The sequence below is a fragment of the Mustela putorius genome, unplaced genomic scaffold, assembly GCF_011764305.1.
Source record: "Mustela putorius furo isolate JIRA1106 unplaced genomic scaffold, ASM1176430v1.1 tig00000460_pilon_pilon_pilon, whole genome shotgun sequence".
Taxonomy (NCBI): Eukaryota; Metazoa; Chordata; class Mammalia; order Carnivora; family Mustelidae; genus Mustela; species Mustela putorius.
The window spans coordinates 17255962-17278833 of NW_025421389.1; the positions used below are offsets into that span (position 1 = coordinate 17255962).

At 50.0% G+C, this 22872-nt stretch overlaps 1 protein-coding gene and 1 long non-coding RNA gene across 4 annotated transcripts in view; one reads left to right on the forward strand and one right to left on the reverse strand.

Annotated features, from left to right (window-relative positions):
- UBASH3B (ubiquitin associated and SH3 domain containing B) overlaps window positions 1-22872 on the reverse strand; it is a 136581-nt gene that overhangs the window by 24059 nt on the left and 89650 nt on the right. For 2 of the 3 annotated variants that reach the window (XM_045080422.1, XM_004750087.3), the window contains exons 2-6: window positions 10294-10347; window positions 9381-9567; window positions 7775-7973; window positions 4627-4796; window positions 149-357 (exon numbers count right to left, since the gene is read on the reverse strand). In XM_045080422.1, coding sequence (XP_044936357.1) covers window positions 149-357; window positions 4627-4796; window positions 7775-7973; window positions 9381-9567; window positions 10294-10347 — 819 coding nt within the window. Of the gene's footprint in view, window positions 1-148; window positions 358-4626; window positions 4797-7774; window positions 7974-9380; window positions 9568-10289; window positions 10348-22872 lie in introns of all 3 variants that reach the window. The other variant, XM_004750088.3, reaches the window with a different exon arrangement.
- LOC123392180 lies at window positions 2025-4331 on the forward strand. Its single transcript, XR_006606886.1, has 3 exons — window positions 2025-2087; window positions 2700-2977; window positions 3415-4331. It is a non-coding gene; the product is annotated as an uncharacterized LOC123392180 (long non-coding RNA).

Consider the following 22872-nt stretch of genomic DNA (forward strand, 5'->3'; position numbering starts at 1 on the left):
TCAGCCCCTCCTGAATGCCCTGAACCAAGAGCTTTCTGCCCCGGCGAACTCCTCTCCTGTCACTGCCGCCCCGTGGGTCCAGGCTCAGGTCTGTTGCCCTGCCCCCTCCTCCCAGGCTGCGGTGGGTGAAGAACGCGAGTCTGCTCACCCGTGAAATATCCAGGTGCTGCACTCGTCCGCCTTGGTAATGTAGTTCTCGGGCAAGAGTCCGGAGCAGCCGGTGGTTAGGGACGTGCCGTAGATCCAGCCCTCACTGGTGCTGGTCTGCTCCATCGGAGACATGAAGATGAAGTCCCCAGGGGTCAGCTCGAGCTCGTCATCGTTTTGTGGGGTGTAGGGGTAGATCACCTGTAATGTCTGAAAGAGGCAGAAAGGGAGGAGGGAGGCCCCCCTGTGACCCAACGAGCGTGGCCCGGGGCATGTCTGTGCATCCTGCTTTAATGGCGCAGACATCCAGATGCTGACATTTACGGGAGCCCCTGGGGTCTGCCGGCTCAGAGCAGATTTGGACTCAGATCAGAAAACGTGTTTTTTTTCTGTTTTTTGTTTTTTTGTTTTTTTCCCCTGGGGTATTGCGGATGTGTGCCTGGAGCTACTGGATGGCTCCAGACTTCCCCTCTGGCATATCTTTCTTCCTGTCGGGACTCAGATACAGTTTTTAGGCACTGATCTTCAAGCTCTGTTAAGCTGCTAGACCAACGGGGTTGGACCTAGTTTCCCCTTCTCCATCTGCAGGGGGAGGCACCGTCGCAGACACTTGAAACCTCACTTGCGGAAAGTCGGTCTTCCATATGGAGGTTACAGATGGTCTGGGTGGAGACACTCTCCTTGGAGGAAGGCTTTGGGACCGATGCATTTCCCTTTATAGGTAACTCTGGGGCTGACACAAGACAGTCTCTGTCTTCAAGGAGCTTTCCCTAAACCTGCATTTCTCACAACAACCTTGAAAGAAAAATATCTTTCACAGCCATCGATGTGTACGTCCGGGTAACCAGCTTTCACCAGGGAACAGATGGAGACTGCGTGTTTCTTCTCTGGGCTCAGAAAGAGCCTTCAGAGCCAACCACAGGCCATGCTGCTTGGCTGATTTATTTGATTTTTTGCCTCCTTTCCTGGTATATATAAAAGGCATCGGCATGAAGATACTTTGGAAAAAGTTTTTCTACTTCTTTAAGAGCAAGGACCCTCAGTAGTTAGGACAATATTTCCTATGCTGTTGATGTCACCTGGGACCCCAAAACGGAGACGCTTTAACAGCCTTTCCTGCAGTCTTGAAGTCATGAGTGGTAGGGCTAACTATTCTGGTTCCGCCTCCAAGTTTTTAACATTGTCTGGCCTCCCTTCCCTCATCTGTAAAGTAATGCCTTCCCTGTAAACGTTCTTGAGACGATCTAAGAAAACTCTTTATAGGACAGAGCCCGTACCCAGAAGGCGCATAATTATGTCTCTTGAATCATGACACTTGATTTTCCTTCTAGCCAGACTCCCAGACTGGGTGCCTGGGAGCTCACTAGCACGCCTGTGTCTGTCAGGGAAGCCCATCAGAACACGCTATAAAGAACTTCCTTCTGGAATTCTCTAAGGAAAGGCTTTGGCAAAAAGACGTGACTGTGTGAAAACACACAGGACTCAATTATACCACTGGATTGTGATTTTTTTTTTCCTTTCGCTCAGCGCACCTGTTCCTTTCCCTCTCTCCAGTGTCTTACGGCTCCAGATCTTTGCTGCCTGTTTGCCTCCTACTCCTTCCCCTGTCCTCCGCCACGTTCGTGCACGAACTGCCGTTCCAAACTAGCCAGGGAGGTTTTCTGCAGGGCTGTGACAACAGCTTAAAAAGCAAAACAAAACAGAGCAACTCTCTAAGCTAGGTATGTGATGAGGCACAAAAAGGAACACTCCTTTTCCTGGAACAGGGTGGAGAAAGGCACCAGACCATGGGGGAGCAAGTCGAAACTCATGTCTCTTAGAAACTCGAGCATAGCATAGTTTTGACTAATTATGCCTTTAGCTGAGAAGTGTCTTTCCTTTGAGAGACTCAGGAAAGAGACTTCAGACGAGAACTCATTCCTCCTCTCACTTGGTATGGGGTGAGTATACTATCTCCAGGGAAACTGAGGCACAGCAAAGGTACAGAGGAGACAGTGTGTCCTAAGCAGAGGGTAGTTAAACCATGGGGAGCTTTGACTTATTGAATATACAATAAAATAAGACGTTGCAGCAAATCTAAAATTACAGCCAGCGCAGCCCATTCCACTCACCAAAAGCACATGCAAAACGTCGGCCTACGTTCGAGAGCTAGCAGAACGCGTGCCTAGTGGTGCACTGCATTATCTACTTACTTTTTTATGCTTAGTGCTAACCTGTGAGAATTGTTGAGTGTATCTCAAGGATGTTTTTTTTCTCCCCTCGTAAGGGGCAGCCCTATGTGATTGTAGGAACCTAACCTCACCGCGTTCAAAGCTCCTTGTGCCCCTTGTAGCCACAGAAATTCTGCGCTGTCGGGACTTTTCCATTATTATCTTGGTCAGGAGTCCATGCAACAGCAGCCTTCTAGCAAAATACTATTGCCATTGTACGCATGAGACGACCAAGGATGGGAGTGTTCTAGAAGCGACGGATGGGACCCTGATGACCGCTGAAGGGGTGGAGCCAGGCTCCGGAGCCACATGTGCTGTGTGTGTAACGCTGTCCTTCCTCAGACTAGCTTGGCCTGGACACCTGGCGTGGCCCCACACGGTCACTAACACGGAAGACTACAAGATGTACAAGTAGGCATCTGCGAGTCCGAATCAAAGTGGGAGCCAGCAGAGCGATGAGCCGTGGACGTTTTCCTGTGCCTGGCTTGCTGAGTGTCCTTGTCCCAACCACTCTCCCCCTCTGGACATCTGTTGCCTCCCCGGCACCATCCGTCAAACCTGCCTCCCCGGGGGCAGAAGGCGGCAGGCGAGAAAAGGTGTTTCGAAGCAGGGGGGCTCAGGTAAAGCCAAATGACCTCCGAGAGCGAGCTGTAGCAGCAGGAACAGTAATAAATGAGCTTTTACAAATAAGAGATAAAAGAGGCCAAGTTATTTTTAGAAAATACTTCACGTGGGCGCTTGCTGCCTCTTTCCCTCAGTGCCAATGGAGCAGAATGTGGGTCAGGCAGAAAAGCAATTACCCTTCGAGTTAACTGGAGGGCAGTGTTGATTAGAAGATATTCCTTGTAAAATTCCATTGCCGCCGCCTTTCTCCTAGAAAGGTGACTTCTCCCGGCCCATCTGCATGCAACCCTTGACTTCTTTGTCCTTCGTCCTTGTGAGGAGCCCCGTCAGCCACACCTCCCTCATTACATTTAGGGCTCATCCTAAGCAATTCCAGGAGTTGTCAGAATTCTTAAGTAAGATCAAGCCCAGTCTCCTTGTTGTATTTTTCCAGAAACTTCCACCAACTGACTTGGAAGGAGGACACGACATTCCTGTCAGCAGCGTCGGACAAAGCTCCATGTCCCCGACACAGGCCCTCACCTTTGGTTCGCGGATTGGCTCTTCTCACTTTCCAAAACAGTGATGAGATCAGCTGGGCTAGACCGAGAGCCCAACTGTTTTTCATACTTTAAAAAAAAAAGTCTAACAGGTTAAAAAAAGCTACATAAACTGACAAAAGTACCAGTCCTTTTGCTGTTGAAAAATTGGGAAACAAATTAAATACGGTTTCATAAATGCAGTTAAATTGGATGACAAATTTTTCATCAAACTATGATTTTTTTGGTTTTTAAGATGGATTGCTTGTCTTTATTATTTGGGATCGCCGGGCTCTGGCTTCAGCTCTGGTCCTAAAGTGCTCGTTAGCCTTGGATCAGAGAGTTACTCTTTTTGGACCTCTGGTTCTCCTTCAGGAAGATAAAGGGCAATATTACTCTTCAGTGGCACAAGCTTGACTTGGAAATCAATATTCATTCCCTCAAAAGAAGGATGGTAGGGTTATGCCAACCTTTGCACATGCGCTGGGTCAGTGGTCCCCCTCCTGCCTCCCAGGGGACACACACAGACCGTCTCAACCTGTGGCCTCTGTTTTTATGTCACGCGTCTGTTGTTTTCCCCCGCACTGGACTCAAACTCCTTGAGGACAGGACCATGTTTTAAAATTCTAGTATGTCCCATGGTAACTTATATGCCATTGATCCTCAACAAATATCTGTTAATCATGTGTTTGCAGTTTTTTGTCTTTTTTTTGTTTTTTTTTTTAGTATTTCTGTATTCTCCTTACCTAAGATTTGGATGAGGTCTTTCATGAACACCATGAATTTATAGGATTAAAATGTTGCCAGTATACTTTTCTATCCTCCAATTTCATTTCTGTTTTGGTCCAGGAAGTTTGGCAGGGCAGAGAGAAGAATGGGGACAGTATGCAGATGAGTCACTTGGGACCCAGGGAGGAGGGGTGCAGGCTCCAAGCTTCTCAGGGAGTCGGGCAGAGCCCGGAGAAAACTGGGGGCCAGCCCACTCCTGGTCTGGTGCTCACTGCAGAGCAGTGGTACCCATCTTTCCTTTGGTACCCATCTCCCTGCAGCAGTGGGCTATGAGCGCTCCCGGTTCCCACAGCACCCCGGCTTCTCCGGTAGGGTCAGGAGCCACGGGGAGACATTACCTCATGGTTCGCAAACCGGATATCTCGCGAGAATATGGTGGCCACCCAGTCGCAGCCTAGTTTGACATCGATGTTCTGGGCTAGCTTCTCCAGGGTGGGTAAGTGGCTCGCTTGGAAGTGGTAAGCCAGGGTGACGTGCAGCTGCTTCTTATGAGGTTCCACATGGACTTCTGGAAAAAGGAAGGAAACCAGTATTAGGATGTGGTCATCACAGCCATGGCGGAGCCCTGCCGTGGTCAGTTCTGCCTCCCAAGGGACAGAGGAGGGAGTCCCTCAGCCACATGAAACCCGTTTCCCTCATTCACGGCGGCAGGATGAGGGGAGCGGAATGTGGAAAAGGCCCCGAATCAACCTACAATCTGAGAGGCGAAGAGCCACCCATTCGGCTCCTCTGCAGGAACCGTGCGTCAGCTGAGGTCACCAAGGAGGTCGCCTTTTCCTGACGCTGAGGTCACCAAGGGGGTCGCCTTTTCCTCCTATCGCGCTGGTTATGACAGCCATTCCGAGAAGGAAACCGAGACATAGAAGGATAAGCTGACTGATGTAGAAACGGAGATTTTTTGGGGGCCGGAGCTGTATCACCCTCATGTGGAAATCAAGTCTCTTAGCTTCTGGGCAGCTCCGATGGAGGAACCAGAACCGGAGGAAGAAGACGGAATATTTTCAAAGTCTCAAAGTCTCAAACAGCACTCCCCAGCAGCATTTGGGCAAAATTAATTCTTTGCTGTGGGGGCTGTCGTGTGCACTGGGGAGGGGGGTCTTTAGGCACATCCCTGGCCCCTACCCACTAGCTTCTGGTAGCAACCCCCGCGTTGTGGCAAGCAAAAAGGACTCCAGACATTGCCACACGGCTCCTGGAGGATGAAATCTCCCCGACTGAAAACCACTGGCTTGAAGTATCCAGACTGTTTTTTTGTTTTTGTTTTTGTTTTGTTTTAAAGATTTTATTTATTTATTTGAGAGAGAGACAATGAGAGAGAGCATGAGCGAGGAGAAGGTCAGAGGGAGAAGCAGACTCCCTGTGGAGCTGGGAGCCCGATGCAGGACTCTATCCCAAGACTCCGGATCATGACCTGAGCCGAAGGCAGTCCTCCAACCAACTGAGCCACCCAGGCGTCCCTCCAGACTGTTATTCTAAGACCCTGTGGGTAATAAAAGAAACCAACCTACCTACCTAAGGCAGTGGATTTTAGTTCTCCTCCGTACATCTCTGCGTGGGGTAGATCCGTCTACTGTCTAAGCTAGAACACCACAGAAGATTCAACCAGAGGGGACGTAGGGAATTTGAGAAATTAAGGGGCTTGTTCATGTCTCACGGAGAAAGAAGTACCGGTTGGATCTCTGTTATGCTACGGTGGATTTCTCGGGTTTCAAGTCCCATGAGACAAGGGCTTTCTGGGTCCTGCTCACAACGTATGCCCCGTGCTCAGCACGACACAGGCTTTTAGTATTTGTAGATGATTGAATACACATGCACAGAACTCCTTAAACCACCCAGGATGAAGGAACTAAATCTACTTGCTAAAGGAATCTGGGCCTGCCAAAAACACTCTAGAATACTGAGGCTTCCGTTCTAGGGCCAAGATGGGATGGCCGGCTCTGCACAAAACAGAGGAGCTTTCGGGAGCAGCTGCACAGGGCAGGGCCACGCAGTTCTCCAAGTCACCACCAGGGGGCCGCACAGGGGCAGGAAACCCAGAAGGTCAGGCTCTTCTAGAGAGGGGCCGCAGCTCTGGGAGAGGAGCCGGCCCTCCCACGCCCTACAAAGAAAGGGAGCGAGGGCCTCCTATCTTTGGCTCATGTGCCTTCAGAATCTTGGCCGCAGACCTGGCCCATACCTGCTTTACACATTTGTGAAGGATTTGGGTTTTGTGGCTCAACACCAGTTTTGGGTCTTGTGGGAGTTTTCGTGGTTTTGTTAATAGCTACTGTGGGATGAAAAAGAGCCATTTCCCTGAATTAGAGGGATAGGAACAGGAAATAATTTGCCTCTCTATTATGTTATTTCACTGAAATATTAAGCTAGGAGATGGCGGGCTCCAGGGACATAAGAAGACAAGAGTCTGGGCCCTGGGAAGTAGGCGCACCTGGGGAGGGCCTCTAAGGAGAGGTACCTCTGGGGTGGGGGGGCAGGGGTGGTCCCTGGCCAGCTCTGGGCCTCCTCCAGCGCTGGATTCAATGCTCAGATTCAGCTGTACCTCCCACACGCAGCTCGGGCTCCGCACAGTCCTCTGCACACACCCTGGCCCTTCCTCCCTGCCTGCCTGCGTTCACACTGCCTGCCCCCACCTCCGCTGTGGCAAGCTCCACTGATAAACACAGAGTGGTCCCCAATAAATCCCCGTGATCTCCCTCCAGGGGCCAACAGGGAAGCACCCCTGCCAGCGCCTCCCTTCCTCCACCCGACAGTTTGTCCCACTGCAGCAAGGCTCTCTTCGACCTAAGTGGGCTCGTCTGTAGGCAGACAGGACAGCTTCGGCAGCTTCTCCCATTTGTCCCCTTTCCGTGCCTCCTGCTTCTACGTCAGTGCGCATCCCAAGTCCCTCTCTATGCTACTTCCTCCGACGGGAGAGCTCAGCTGGCTGGAACTGAGAGCTGCCATGGGAAGAGGAAGAAACATCTGGAAGGAGTGACATTTTGGGGCAGGCTGCTGAGGCTTTAGGGACCCATCTCATGGGTTTCTATGAGTTGTGGACATTGGCTCAGTGGATTCATTATTTGATACTAAGTGGTTCCCCTCAGCTCACTGTGCGATCCCACCACCCAAGCACAGCCCTGGGTCCTCACAGAGTGAGCCGGGAGACCCAGGCAAATGCCTGTCCGAGGGGGAGGTTGTGCGGGAATGTTCCTTAACTCTGAATGGGAAAGACGGTATAGCTACAAACGTTGCATTTCCAGTTCAGTGTGTCACAGCCAATTGTGTGCTTTTAATTTCGGTGTCGGGGCAGGCCCTGGACATTCTCTCAGGAGGCTTAGCAGAACAGTAGCTGGTTTTTTAAAAAGGGGGCAAAGAGGCAAAGGCTGCTGCAGGAACGGACGGCGTTCCTGCGGGACCTCGAGGCTCCCAGCCCCAGTCTGCTCCTCCATACCTCCCTCCCCCTTTCCTGCCCAGTTTTTTGGTTCCCAGGACTCAGGGCTGTTAGCTCACCGGTTTTGGATGCAGCCTCTGCGGCAAAGTCAGCGGCAAACTTCTTGAGGACCTCTGCGCTGTCTTCCTTCACGAAGAGGCCGATGAAGTTGGAGGAGGTATAGAGCTCCAGGGGCAGCGGGGCTGAGAACTTGCACTTCCAGCGACTGACCGTGGTCTGCAGGGCTTCCCCCAGGGCGTCCACCTTGCTGTCCTCACACTGGCAGGGGAAGACAAGACACTCCGTTCAGAGGGGAGACAGCTCCAGGGCTCATGGTCTCCTCCACCTGGAGCTGGAGGCATCCTGGCTGGGCTCAGAGGTACAGCGGGGCGGGGGGTGGGGGACAGAAGACTTGGTCCATTGTGTAATTTGCCAGTAAGATCATCCAGCAGAAGGGGAGAAGGAGGGAACGCGCCTGGAGAGCACAGCATCCCAGCGTAAAGGGTGTGCCTTCCACGGCCTCCCATCATCTGTGACATTTCTCTCCCTCCTAGACGACTGGAAATTGACTGGACTGTCAGTCCCATGATAGTTGGGAAGAATGAGGCTCAGAGAGCTGTGACGTCATCCTCCTCCCCTCTTTGGAGCACTGGGTGGGGGGGGGAGGAGTATCTCTAAAACTCTGAATGCTTTTGAGAAGGATCCTGGGATGACTAAGAGGAAGTGGTAATTATTTTAATTTTCAAAGTGAACGGTAAGAAAGAAGGTGTTAGGAACACATTTTTTACCTTAAAGAGTCAGACAAAAGCTGGTGGAAAAAATACCTCAAAATAATGTTTTGGAAAATGTTGTCTTAACACGCTCCTGTCCTGCCTCCTCTTCAACATACCTGGATAAACCAGTTCTGCTCCTTCTCCACAGCAAACCAAAGTAGATGAAATGTATTTATATTTATTATGGTGCGGGGGCTTTAATTTAGTCATTAAGTAAGGCCTCTGAGAGCTGGGATGATGGATTACGTGACCATGGCAGGTCACAGGTATCATTTTTTTTTTAAAAAAGATTTTATTTATGTATTTGACAGAGTGATAGAGAGAGAGCACAAGCAGGCAGAGTGGCAGGCAGAGGGAGAGAGAGAAGCAGCTCTCCGCTCAGCAGGGAGCCCAGTGCTCTATCCCAGGACCCTGGGATTGTGACCAAGGTCACAGGTATCTTTGCTGTCTCTGGAAAGATCTGGTGAGACAGACCCGTGGACCGTGTCTGTCCATGAGGCTAAGGTCACCTCTGCTGTCTGTAGAGTACATCTGTCATTCCCATCTCATATCTACTCGTACAGTGGACAAGAGTGGACACTGCCTTCGTTTCACGGCTGTGGCTGCCTGTCCGAGTCCTGACTCAGTGGGTCAGGCTTGCCCCTGGAGTCCCTGGACTCCAGCAGTCATCACGGTGGCTCAACAGACCTGCGGTGCTCCTGGGCCTCAGCAGGTCTTAGAAAGGGGAGCGAGCGAAAGGAGCCATGGACCTCACTCATTCCGAGCAGGGCCATCCAAGCCTAGGAGCCCGTGACTCTCCCCGCCAGCTGCCTGGGAGGCTCCTGACTCGGGTCCCAGGTTGCAAGGCGCTGGCGGGAGTAAGGCAGCCGGGCTCCCCACGGTGGGGGGTTGGGGGGAGTGGTCTGTGACTCACCATGAAGAACTGGCAGAGGGTGATGTGTGGGAAGATGTTGTGGGCCTTGTTCTTCCCGCAGATCTGCTTCGACTGTTGCCAAAAGTCAGAGAGCTTCTGTGCTAAGGGGCCGGTGGGTCGGAGGTAGAGGACGTACTCCCGGGGCAGGGGGTCATCCAGGAAGGGGTCGCCGACATGAGAGAACAGCCTGCCAGAGAGAGAGAGAGAGAGACGGGAGCCAAGCAGGCCCCACTTGAGAACACTGGAGGGGAAGGAGGACCCAGAGACAGATCCATACGCATGCTCTATAGCCCAGGCTCTGCCAAGGGGGTATTTTTTGTGCTTTAAAAACCCATCCCTCAAAGCTCATACTACATGACCAACTCTCCAATGTCTTACTACATCCACATCCCACAACTCCCTCAAAAATCCTACAGTCACTCCAGATATGCTCCGAATTACTTGCCAGCCCACTAGGGCTGTTCCAACCCCGTCTGACCCTTCAGTTCGGCCCCCATTAAACCCACACGCCTCCAAACATATGGGAAGCGTCAGGAGCACAGGCTGTGGGGGCTGCCCTGGGTAGTGATGTCCTACAATGCAAGCAAGACTTTTTTTCTTTTAATTTATCTACCTAGCATCCCCCCCCTAAAGTGTATCTTTAAGTGACTAATAATGGCAGATATTGTGATAAGGGCCCCGTCTTGGCTATGCTTTGAATTTCTTTAAACAGCTGTAAGGAAAAGCACATCCTGGGGCTGGGGCTGAGGAGGCAACTGGCTTGAGAAACGGGCTTGTCACATGGTCTTTTGGCTCATTCCGCCGCTCCCCTCCCCCAATGGTCCATTAGAGAAAGGCTGCACATCCCCGCTCTTCCACATACACTCAGAGCTAATTATATGCTATTTTCTCTATTTATTTATTTCATACCAACCAGTCACATGCTGCCTGAACACTTCTTCCTCCTGTGGATGCCAAGGCTTTTTGTCTGGAAGAAAAAATCAAATTTCTATTGTTAGTATTTTTAGCTTCCTATCAGCTTTTCTCACTATCGTGGCAAGAGTGTGAAGTAGGCAACACCCCAGCCTCCTCGGCCGGGTGGGGGAGACACCTGCGGCAGGATCCTGCCCTCCCCCCCCGCCTCTCCAGCCCCCTCCCAACCCAGGGTCATAGCAAGGCATATGGAAATGAGGACATGTACTTAATTTCCATGTAATTAGCACTGGATTTGCATGCAGCCTGACAGCCATGCGATCTATTTTGAGCAGTTTCCACATTAGAATTTTATTTTTGTTTCCCTAAAGGTTGTCATGTCTCGGTCTGTCCTCTTTCTTGTTCACCCACTCCTACTGACCCAGATCCCCTGCTGAGCGGGATTTTTTGCTTGAAGCCCTTGGCAAAGCGCATTAGAAAGTGGCGCTAAAGGCCCGCAAGGACATTAACTTTGGTTCCATTCAGCGACTCCTCCCACCCACCGCCAACCACCACCACCACCATCTCCCAAGGCTCTTAGACCTCTCTGGGGACCAGGCCACCACCCCTGCCCCCTGCTGGAGAACTGAGTCAAAGCCCTGTTCCCGGGGAGGCGGCGTCCCGGGAGGGCGATGGCGTCCCAGGAGAGCGACGGCAGTGAGGACCTTGAGCACATGCCTCTGAGGACAGCGTCTGAACTTGGAGGTGTCCGAGAGCCAGAGAGTTCTGGGTTTGTAGCCAGCTTTGCTACTCACCCACTGGTTCTGCTCCATGCGTGTGTGTGCTCACGGAATGCCTACTGAACCATGCCGTGCCGGGCTCTCGGCATACCGTGAAAAACAAGACCGAAGTGGTCACGGCCCTCCTGGAGTTTTTGGTCGCGCTGGCAGGAGAGCATCGTGGTGCAGGTAACGAATTACATGGGCGCTGAGTGCAATGAAGGGAAAGCCCAGGGAGCCCTAAGGACGTAGGACAGGGACATCGAGCTTGGGTTGAGGGGTCAGGGAAGGCTTCCCTGAGGAAGTGGCATTTTGAGTGGGATCTGAAGAGTGTAGACTCCCCCAGGCAGGAGTGTGGGGGGGTTTGCAGTGGGGGCAGACAGTACATCTATTTCATAGTGAGGGGTGTCCATAAGGAGCCTCAACCTCTTGCCCGAGGCCATGGAGGTGACCAATAAATGACCATCTCTGTCCCTTGTGCCCTACAGATTCAGCTTCCTGAGGGAGGTGAGGGGGGAGGGCAGAGGGAATTCTAGTTTTAGGTGACACACTCCAAGCACATTTTTTTTCAACTGGCTGCCGCACCCAGTCCCCCTACCCAACCCCCCCGCCCCAGTCCATCTCCTGGGCTTTCTCTATGGAGCAACTAGAAGGCTGGTGCCAGGAACCCCAGAGGGCCGACCGGCAAGAACCTCGGATCGTCTGTGAGCCCGGATTCTTTACTGTACACAAGGAGAGAGCTCTGGGGAAGGAAGTAACATGCTCAGAGCAGCCCGGCCGCTGCCATGGCTCTGGGACTCTGCTCCACCGCCCAAAGATCAGATAAATACCTCTTCCCCCATGAAAGTCAGAGCCCAAACACCAAATGATCCGGATTAAGCAATCTACACAGCATTACAGAGCAGGGAGAACCGCATTACAGAAGCAAGCTGATGTTATGGAGAAGAGAGACAGACCCCTCAGAACCCCTTTGGGACAAAAGCTGGTACCAAAAAGGCTGGACACACAGGGACCACCCCCCCGCCCCCCCGCCAACACTCATCCCACACCTGGATAAGATGCTTAATTGCTGCCACATTACCAGCCCTGTTTCCTTTACCACTTAGTAGACAAGAGGCACACATCTTACGCCCTTTCGGATCCAGAAGCCACGTACGCACAAAGAATACAAATCATGGTCTTTTAGGTTAGAGTCTCCCAGGAATTACACTGATACCCCAAAAAAGACCCATTGTTTCAAAAAGTAGGAAAAGAAAAACTCATTTGTGATACAATGTGCTATTTATATAAATGATCCAATTTCTTTTTCTTTCCCCCCAGGCCCTTCCCCCAGTGAAATATATTTGACTGAAATTTAATTCATTTTTCTTTAAGCACTAGGAGTGTCCTCTGGAAATGAAAGATCTAATTAAGTTATGGTCCCCATAACTCCAAAGACAGGTTCTGGAGAGGGTTCAAAGATATAATTGAGGAAGATAATGAAAGGTTTGGGTGATAAGGCTCCGAGGAAAGATTAAGAAAACCCCAATTCTTTTTTCTGAAGAAGACAAGTCTGAGAAAACATCGATTTTGTGGAAGGTTCTCGTCTGCGATGTACCTTCTTTAGTGAGGGTCAGCCAAAGTCAAGTCAGCTTTGGCTATAGCACAAAGGTCTCAAGTCAGATACCAGAAAGAACTTTCGCACAGGAAGGTGCTGTGAAAGTGTGTGTGTGTGTGTGTGTTTCCTTTTGGGGGGGAGAAGAATGTTTCTGGGAAGGCATTCCTGATCTGGAACAAAGAGGTACGTGCTTCTCTAGGCAGGACGGTGGTAGGAGTCAAGTCACCACTTCCCCAGGGTCACAAACCATAGGCAGGGCTCCACTCCTTCATGCACTGCCAGGCTGACGACGACTTGGGCTGAGTTTGTTCCCAGAACGCTGCCCACAGAACAGACTGCACATGGGCAGTGGCAGAACGCATCTCCCCGCCACCTCCCCCCCCCCCCCGCTGGAGAGAGACTGTTGCCATAGAGCTCCCACCTCCACGGCCCATCGATGGGACCAGTGCCAAGAACAGTGGGGTGTGCGGGGTGCGCCCCAAACACCAGGCTGAGCCTGAGCAGCTGCTACCCTCAGAGTGACTCAGAAGTTGGCAGAGAGTCGGAGACCTTGAGCAAGAAAGGCAGAGCATCCCTTTAAACCCGAAGGCGAGGGGTCCAGCCATTGGATTGCAGCCACTGATTATTCAGATGGGACCTTCGTGGTTAGAGTCATGGGGACCAGTGACCTGCTGCAGCTGTTACTGGGGAACGTGCGTTTGATCTCTCTGACCCCGGTCCTGACCTTCCTAATTATGCCTAGGGTTCATTCTTAGCAGGAAGCAGGGGGAAAACATAATGCAAAATCGGATGTCTTGCTAATGGTGGGGACGAAGCACCAGTGAGATCAAAGCAGTGGCTCATGGGAAACTCCAGGCAAGCGGCTGGAAGGATAGTGGCCCAGATGGGAGGAACCAGCAGCACCCACCCGTGGCCTTGCTTCGCTCTGGCTGGGATCCTTCCCACTGTTTGCTCTTAGCTCTGCTGAATTTTAGATTCTAGGGTGGTCTGGCCCCAAGGCCCCGGCTCTGCCCCATCACCAGGGTCACAGAGATGCCCTCGAGCCTTAAAGGGGGCTGGAAAGGAAAAATCCCTTTCTGGTTTGCCTAAGACAAAGTGGTTTGTTTCTTCCCTCCTCTGCTTCCTCCCCAGGAGCTCTTACCAGCAAACCAAATGAGAACCAAAAACACAACCAAGAGTTTAGTTCAGAAAGCTACACTCAATAAAGTTTGGCTGGTGGGAGTTCTTTTGGGAACCATCGCCTCTGGGTCCCATACTCGTGTTCGGCCCCATGTCTGAGTCCAGCAAGATTCCTGCTCCCTCCCAGATTCATGGGTTTTGAGCCTGAACTGGGATGTCCTGTTTAATAGTCACCCAGCCTGGTTTCCTCTGCAACCACCCCGGTTCTCTGGGGTTCCACTGTGCCCTTTGGTTCCCTGGGCAGTTCAGTTCCTCTCCGCCAAACACTAGCTGTATGTCAGACACTGTATTAGCACTGGGCATACAAAGAAGATGAAATAGGGGTTTCTGGGGCCTAAGTTCTTAAACTGGACACTTGAGTTACCCTAGGTTGGGACCCCGCAGCAAACTGCAAGAGGAGCCACGGGACATTCTAACTGTTTGAGGGAAACATAGCAATCCTTATCACGTGTTGGACATCCCATAAGCTACTAGCTGGAGGGAGTTAGTTTCACTAGATTGTGCTGCATGCCTCTAGATGTCCTCTCTTTGTGAAGCTGGAATTTTGCTAACTGCTATGATAAAAAGTACCCAGGGAAAACCAATGTGGAACAGGAGAGAAGAGTAGCATTGTCTAACCTGATTCTAAGGCTTGGACATCTGTGTAGTGCCCAACAGACACACACATCCCATTAATAAGTGGTTGCGGTCATTTAAGAGGGAAGTAAAATATTTTTCTTTCCATTTTGTGTATTTTTCTCATGGCTCTTGGGTTGTTAGGGGGTAAATACTTGTTCTGTTGTTTGGATCTAACTGCTAAAGAAACAGAACTGTTAGGTATTTATGTTGGCCTACATGCTCAATGTAAAAATGACTGAGATGCTGAAGGTGTTGTGAACTGACAAAGTTTGGGAATCTGTCCTAGAAGAAATGGTGTTGGTTCGGATCTTAAAGTGTTGTAAGAGCTGGCTAGCGAAAAGAAGGGGGCAGGGACTGGAAGTAGAGTGCATGGCAGGAGCTAAGCCATGAAGACAGGAAACACAGAGAAATTAGTTTGGTGACACTGGAGCAAAAATGGGAGGCCCGGAAGAAGGTTCGAGAAGCTGGAAAGGTAGGCAGGGGACACTCACAAGCGACTGTGCCATTTGAAAGAGGCTGGACCCAATCACAGTACATGTTGGCAGCGAAGGTGGTGAGGCCTGATCAGATTTGCCTGTGATGCGTGGCCTGAAGGGAGATGAAAGTGCACACCAGAGGCTGTTTGGAAGGTCTTCCTTGGCAAAAGGTCAGATGGGGGCCACTGAGAGGTTGAACTGGAATAATAATGGGAACGTTGGGAAAGTGTGTGGACGGCTGACTGAGCAGAGCTTGGAGGCTGGTGAGGGATGGTAGCTTGAATGTCTGTGCGGATGAGTGAAAATGCAGTACAGACAAGCCCGGCCTGGGGTGAGCATCAACAGTTTCCGTTATTGTTCTATGCTGATAGCTAGACCAAATACCATTGCCAGATGCTGGGTCTAATTGTGAAAACCAGGTCCCTAAAGCTGCTTCTGTTAGCTTAACTAGGATTCCTTGTCTCCTTCTGTTTGTAAGTCAGACATGTCTCTCAGGCTACTCACTGAGTTTCTATTTCCTGTCTAAGGCGTACCTTTAGCTCCCAAATCACTTAGGTCTGAGATCAGTGAAGACTCAAGGCTTCCCAGGTCAGGGAGACAGCTTGGCCCAGACCCCCAGGTTCTCCAGGGTAGCTCATCTCTATGTGCTTTCAGAAGAGAGTCCCTCCCCTATTTTCTTACCCTTGACAAAATTCAAATACCTGACACTTGAATCAAAAGGCAGTAAGGAACAAAAAATAAGCAATGAAAAACAATAAGCAACAACAAATATATAAGGAAACATATAAGGAAATACATTCCCTTAAAGCAATAAGACCTTGATTCAGTTAAGTAGAACATTCCAGTGACTTGAAGTTGTTTGCCCTTGGCCTTGGATTGCTGACCAACACATACCACTGCCCTCCACATTCTGTTTGCCCTGTGCTTTGGTTCTCCGTGACCCAAAACTTAGTTATGTCAGAAAAGAGAAGACAAAAGGTCCAGTATGTAATCCTCCAAGTGGATGAAACTTCCCATGCACTGACAATGAGATCCTTCCTCCACATAGCCAAGACAATTGCAAATATTAGACACATTGAATGTTCACCACAGGACTTAAAAAAAAAATGCTCTCAACCTCCAGAATACCGGTTGTTAAATATTCCACATCTAATACTTTGAATTCAATTAAAAAATGACCTAATTAGTCAGGCACCTCATTCCCTTTCCTCGGAATTAGTTTCATGATCTACACCAGACTGGGGAGTGCGCAAAACTTAGGTAGAACCCACTTTCTATTTTTCTTGGCTGGAGAGTCCAGCCGTATCAAGAGGCCAGTGGTTTCACTAAGTGAAGTTGAAGGATTCTTTTAGGGTGAAATTGAGAATAGACATTGTTTTGTAATGTGGTTTTAGGTAGAAATATCAGAGGGTTTGACTGTGTTCTATGGAGAATTGCCTGCACAGTGCAGACTGTTTTCAGAGGAGGATGTGAGGGGGCTTAATGGGATGCTGAGGCTGACAGCGATCCTAAGAACAGAGGCAAGCAGGGGACTCCACATCTGCTTCTCCAGGGGGAGAAAAACGGTAAGTCAGTAACGACTGGAGGCCTTCCGTGCACCAGGCACTTCGCAGACTTAAATCCTCGGGGGAAAAGACAATGAAGCTGGCATTGCTAAGAAGCCTCCTGGTCCTGGGCAGCTCACACCTCTAGGTCAGCTGTCCGGTCATCTCTGTGATTGTCCCAATCCAGGGGCTGGTTCCGGAGGTTATGGCCAAGTTCTGAATCAGTGAAAGAAGTATACTACCCAGCTCTGAGCCTACAGCTCTAAGAAGAAGCATTTCTGCCAACTGCCTCCCAGCGAGCTTCCTCTTCTCTGGAAGCCCAGGGTGAAGGGGCCTCTATCCCTTCTGTTAGGTATGATCGTGGAGATCTGCTCCCACCTCCTGGGTGCCCTCCAGGTTGGAATAGGGTTCTTTGGCAGAAGAGGGAGCTGGAGATGTTGAGAATATTAGCATCTGTCTGCCTGCACTTTTACCTCAGCTCAATCAGCAGAGACCTTCCCTCTTATCCTTCAAATAAGAGTGAGTAAAATCAAACCTATTCTCTGAAGAAGCTAATCCAGGCATGAAGAAAGCTTTTCTGACTACAAAACAAAATCCAAAAACATCCCTGCTGACCTAAAAGGGAGAAGTTCCCCCTATTATCTTTTCTCTGTGTATCAGAAATGATTTGATTCTCGGGCGTTTGCTGAATACCCATTCCTCTTGGATTCTAACTTTCTTCTCTGGTGGAGGTTTGGTTCCACCTCCAACTGAGACCAGCCTGCTTTCTCTTTCTCTCCTGTTGGAGTGGGTTGTTTGAGGGGTGGAGTATCGCCCACGTGCAAGGCAATACGTTGTGAGGATGGATGGACACGGAATACAGAGCAGACATGAGTCCAGGTCAAGGAGAGGAGATGCTTACAGACCAACCACCTTGAACCCCTGAGGGTACATGCAGCTCCTCACACCCATCACTGCCCATTAATGGAGACCTCGCTTTCTGCCATTGTTACCCTCTCAGCTACCAGTGGCTGATAAGATCCATATAGGTTTAGTACCACCTTTCAGTGAAGGTCAGAAATCAAATGAATATTGGGGAACATTTGAGGAACAGCTAAGAGCCACACAAGCCCAGGAACAGCAGAGGTGGCATTGTAGCCACCTTCTTGGCAGAAGTAAAATCAAGGACTGGTCCGATGCTGTGGCCCTAGTGGGCTCCTGAAGGAGCGGAGGCATGGGCACCAGTTTTCAGGTGCTCTTTCCCCAAAGGAAGTGATTTCCCAATTTGATGCTTTATATTTTCATCTTCAAAGAGAAAAGGGATGAATGCCTGCACAGGGAGGTTGAGAAAGAAAGTTGTGACATCCATAATGGTCCCCAGAAGCAACTGTAAGTCAGAAAGCTGAATTCTGTGGTGGCAAAAAGATCTAGAGACTGGATGGTCTGTTCCTCCTCATGACCAGACAAGGTTGTACTTCCTTTGAGCATGTTCCTTGAAGGAATCTTCTTCTTACAGACCTTAACGGGACTCCGCAATGTCTCCAGATTACCTAATGGCTCTTGTGCTCAGAAAGTTCTTCTGTGTATCTGGACTCTTTCTAACTGTGCCCAAACCCATGCCACCTTCTCTACCTGGTAGAGTTGGGTGCTCTTTCCTACATAATGAAATAACACATTCCATTCCTTTCACACAAGCAATTCCAGCTACTTTTTTTTTTTTTTTTTTTTTTTTTGATCACCAAGGCCAGCAAGATAGGCTTGTGAGAGGCTGGCGGGTTTCAGTTTAGCAACCTCATCTCTGAGGTCTCAGCCTCCTGTGGCCTCCTCCCCATGAAGCCGAAGAAGGCCATGGAGGGGCGCATCAATAAACACAAACCATAATGGCCCTGCCCATTTCCTTTGGAGGAAATGAACCTAATGGAGAAAGATATATTGATCATAAAGACCCAATTTCACAATCAGTCTCCTGGCGGTGAACCCTTTCAGTGAGCTGAGGCTAATGGCTAGGCTTTCAGCGGCTGTGGCCTGTCTGAGAGCTGTGCATCTAACAATCAATGGGATAGTAGGCCTGCTGGGGGGCCTGGGACGCTACCTCCACAAGGCTAGCCAACAGGAAGGAAAATGCCGGGGGATTTTTTTTTTTTTTTTTTTTTTATAAAGCTAATCGGAGAAGGGGGGGTGGAATGCTGAGCCATTCGGGGGCCTTAAGAAGGCCTTCCAGTTGAAGAAATCCAACCTGTGGTGACACCCCTCTTTCTCTTCTATCAACAAGACTCTTTTTCCAACCCATAAAGAGCCTATTAAGCCGCTCTCCTCGGGGGGTGGTTAGTGGGGAGAAGGCCGCATAGGTTCCCTGATGTTTTTCTGTGGCGGGGCCCAGCAGCCCATATGGAGTGGCCCTGTTTTGTTCTTGCTAAAAAGGGGCTGCAGCTTGGCCTCCGCTGCTGGGGGGCAGCCGTTTGTAATTGGGAAACCAGCCATTAGACCACGGGTGGTGACATAATAAAACATTTCTTTCTGCCTCTAAGTCTCCCTAGGATCTAGACAATACCTTCCCCCCGACCCCCTAAATCAATGAGTTTTTGCACAGAGACACAAGTAGAGTGTTTGTAGTGTAAAAGGAGTAGATCTTTGGGAGGCAACCCCTGACTAGTTGTGGGACTATGGACCATTTCATTATTAAGATTCATTTTCCCAGATTCTTAAGTGGGGATAACAGTACCTACTTCGCGAGGTAGAATGGGGATTAATATCCATATCAGATACTCTACTTGAAGAACTCAGGACAGCGCCCAGCATCTACCAGGCACCTAAAGATAACTTTGTCCCCATGCCTCTGCATGTTAACTAACGATCTTTGCCATTTTCCTAGAGTAAATGTAAGTTCCATGCTAATAGGTATATCCCAAGACTGGGCATTGGAAGACCCATATTCGTTCTCTGCTAAAGTCTAAAACCACGCAGCACGCTCTTGAGGAGTGTATGGGATTTGCAGCGAGAGAAAAGTTTTCCAGGCAAAAACACAAGAAAAGGCGCAGAGGGGAAGTCAGCCAGAGAAGCGTGACTATTGGTCTGCCGGAGAGGGGGACACAAGCCAGACTGTCTGGAGGCGGGCAGAGGGGTTCAGGTTAGACGAGGAGGGAAGTTGAGAGTCACTGAGAGGCTATGAGCCCCACAGGGACAGATTTCACTCATTGAAGTTACCTGAGGAGTGACAGCTCTGAGCAGGGGGTCAACAGTCTTCATGCAGAAGGGGGAGGCTGGCCAGGGTGCCCCTTTTTCCTCTAAGAGCCTCAGTTACTGGGGCTCTGCATGGGGCTGCTGTGCCGTACTCCTCTCTCCCCCGCTAAAGTACTTCCCAAGAGAACAGGATAAATGTTTCAAACTGCAACTGCTGAACTATGGCTATCCCCCCAAGAAACAGGATCAGAGGGTACCTCTGTTTTGCCCAAGGACAGCACAGCAAACCAGGGACACAGCAATCCCGGAACCAGAGTAAATGAAATCATGTACGTTAGAGTAACACACTTGGCACAGTCCCCTGCCTATACTGGGTCCTCGGTAAATATGGCCACGATTTATATTTTTAGGACTCTCTCCCTCCCCTGGAACTTGACCATTTTTGCATGCTTTCATCCGTTTCTCCTTCTCTAAGAGATACCCAACAGTGGAGTGTGGGTTGGTACCCCGCCTAGCCGCTGCGTTCAGTTCCACGGTGAAGGCAGCATTTCTCAGACTGTGTTCAGTCCAGAAGGTTCTGTTTTTAGGTTACGGGTTCTATAGAAAACCAGGGAAATCAGCCACCCCTGGCGGGGCAGTGTCTGTTGTGTGGAGTCTCTGAGTCCCTGCAGAGGCAAGCCCAGCTGGTTGGGGGCAAAGGTGTCACCAGATAAAAGAGGGTGTGTCCCCGTGGGGCACCGGGGAAGGCGGAGGTTAATACAGAGCCACGGCCAGCCCCCAGACGCCTTTCGGGCTGGCAGCCTGGGGCAGAAGTGCTTGGAGACACGCAGAAGGCAGGGAAGCTACTGCAGGAAGACAAGGAGCCCAAGAAGGCAGTGACTGCCCTCAAGGAGGCAGGGACTGCCCAGGAAGAGGAGGGAGCTCACTGAGAAAAATGGCGCCATAGTGAAGATGCTATTAAGACTTTTATGTCATCACTGGAGGATCCTCCTAACAGCCCTGAGAGGCAGGGCTTCCTCAACAAGGCAGAGTTCCTTGTTGTTATTGAAGAAGTGCATTAGGCTCACAGTGGAGTGCAGGGCAGGGCTGTGACTGGGGACCTCCCCCGCCCCCCCGCCCCCCCCCCACCCCGTTCCTCCACTGGAGCTCTGCGCTCCAACAAGCGGCAGGTGGGATTTCAAACACAGAGAGGGTAAAGCCCCCCCCCCCACCCCGCAAATAAGAGATCAGGGAAAACCAGATGAAAATGAGGAGTCCTTTCAGGTTGTAGAGGTCATCTGTTTTCTTCTCCTATTTCCACTTCCTTCCTCTCTAAGCCACTCAAATCAGCTAAAAATACTTAAACATGGATGATTTTTAGTGCCTCAAAATGGTTTCACCCCAAAGCTACAGGAAGAGGCTCTGGCTCAGCCCTGGTAGGTGAGAGGAAAGTGCGGACCAAACAGAGCCGTGGCCACTGTTCTGAACCTCTTCATGTACATGGTGTGTTAGCGGACAGGTACTGAGTGTTGACTAGGAATAAGGGCTGCACTCAACAGTTTAAATATAAGTGATCTCACTGGCTCCTTACTCAGCGCTTGGAGGTCGGTGTCCTTATTTCCCTCACTGAGCAAGGCTTAGGGAGATTGTAGAACTTGGGTCAGGTCAGGAAGGCGGGTTGTTCCAGGGTAAGCTCAAGCCACAGGGCCACTTGTCTTCCAGAGCAGATGAAGTCGGCACCAGCGGTGGCCACGGTTTCTGGATCATGGTAAGGGGAGCACAGTGACAGTCTCCCATGGGAACTTTCTATAAAACCCAACACCTGGGACATCTGGGTGGCTCAGTTTAAGCATCAACTCTTTTTTTTTTTTTTTAAAGATTTTATTTATTTATTTGACAGAGAGAAACACAGCAAGAGAGGGAACACAAGCAGGAGGAGCGGGAAAGGGAGGAGGAGGCTCCCTGCAGAGCAAGGAGGCTTACGTGGGGCTAGATCCCAGAACCCTGGGATCATGACCTGAGCCGAAGGCAGATGCTCAACAACTGAGCCACCCATGTGCCCCTAAGCATCTGACTCTCGATTTCGACTCAGGTCCTGGGCTCGAGCCTGAGGGCTCTGCAGTGAGGGAGGAGTCTGCTTGAAGATTCTCTCTCCCTCTCCCCCTGCCCCTCACCCTGCTCACTCTCTCTCAAATAAATAAATATTTTTTAAAAAGCCCAATAGCTGACAATTCACACGTTTGTACATTCAGTGAAACACTCCTTCTGTAAGCCTGTCTTGTGGCGAGCTCTGCAGCCAGACACTGTGTTGAGGACCGTGAACATGAAAATAGGAAAACAGGGCCCCTGCCCGCCCATAAGGGAGCTTATCACATGCCCACCTCAGCAAACGGATGGTTATTTGGAAAGAGAAGGAAGTGAACATTAACAGAATACCCATTATGTGCTGTGCGACTTACAGGTATTTTATTGAACCTTAAACCAGTCTGGTGAGGTGCGTATTATGTTATACACGATGAAACCCTGGAGTAGAAAGATTAAGAACGCTGCTCAAGGCATACAGTTAGTGACAGTTCTGGGATCAAAACAGGTCTTACTTAATTTTTTATAGAACCATGATATTTAATTTCTCCCATAGACTGCTTCCTTGTAGGTACTTGGGCTAACACTAAGCGAATCGCTATTCTCTGCACATTCACATCTCCTGGAAGAGAGAAGTCCTAAGTGTTGTCATTTAGTAGCAGAGGTGGAGCAGGGAATAAATAGTCATGACTGAAAATACAAAATATATTATAGTTCTCAAGAGTAGGGGCTCTGATTTATTGTTTTTGACATTGTTTTCTCCCAAAATACCTTAGCTGTATCCACAGGTTTTGATACTGACCGATGTTTATGAAATAAATGACTATACCTATGATTACAAGTGCCTACGGGCTCACACATATTAAAAACTGATGTGCAGTAAGTTTCAATCAACTACTATGTTATTTCATGACGATATCATCAAACGTTTTCACGGTTGGTTCTGACCAGTAGCTGGTTAGGATTGCCCAACACATCCGTGGCAAAGTCCAAACTGAACTCCATTCTCTGACTTCACATGAGCTTTGTTACCAACAAATTCCACTGAAGTATGGTCAGAACAGGTCTTATTTTCAAACCCACATGCTAGTCCCCAGACGCCTTATCTGCCCTCTGTCTCCCCCTCCATTGAATGGGGTCAGATTCAAAAGGAGTATGTGTGGGTAAACAACAGTAAGTCCTGAATTT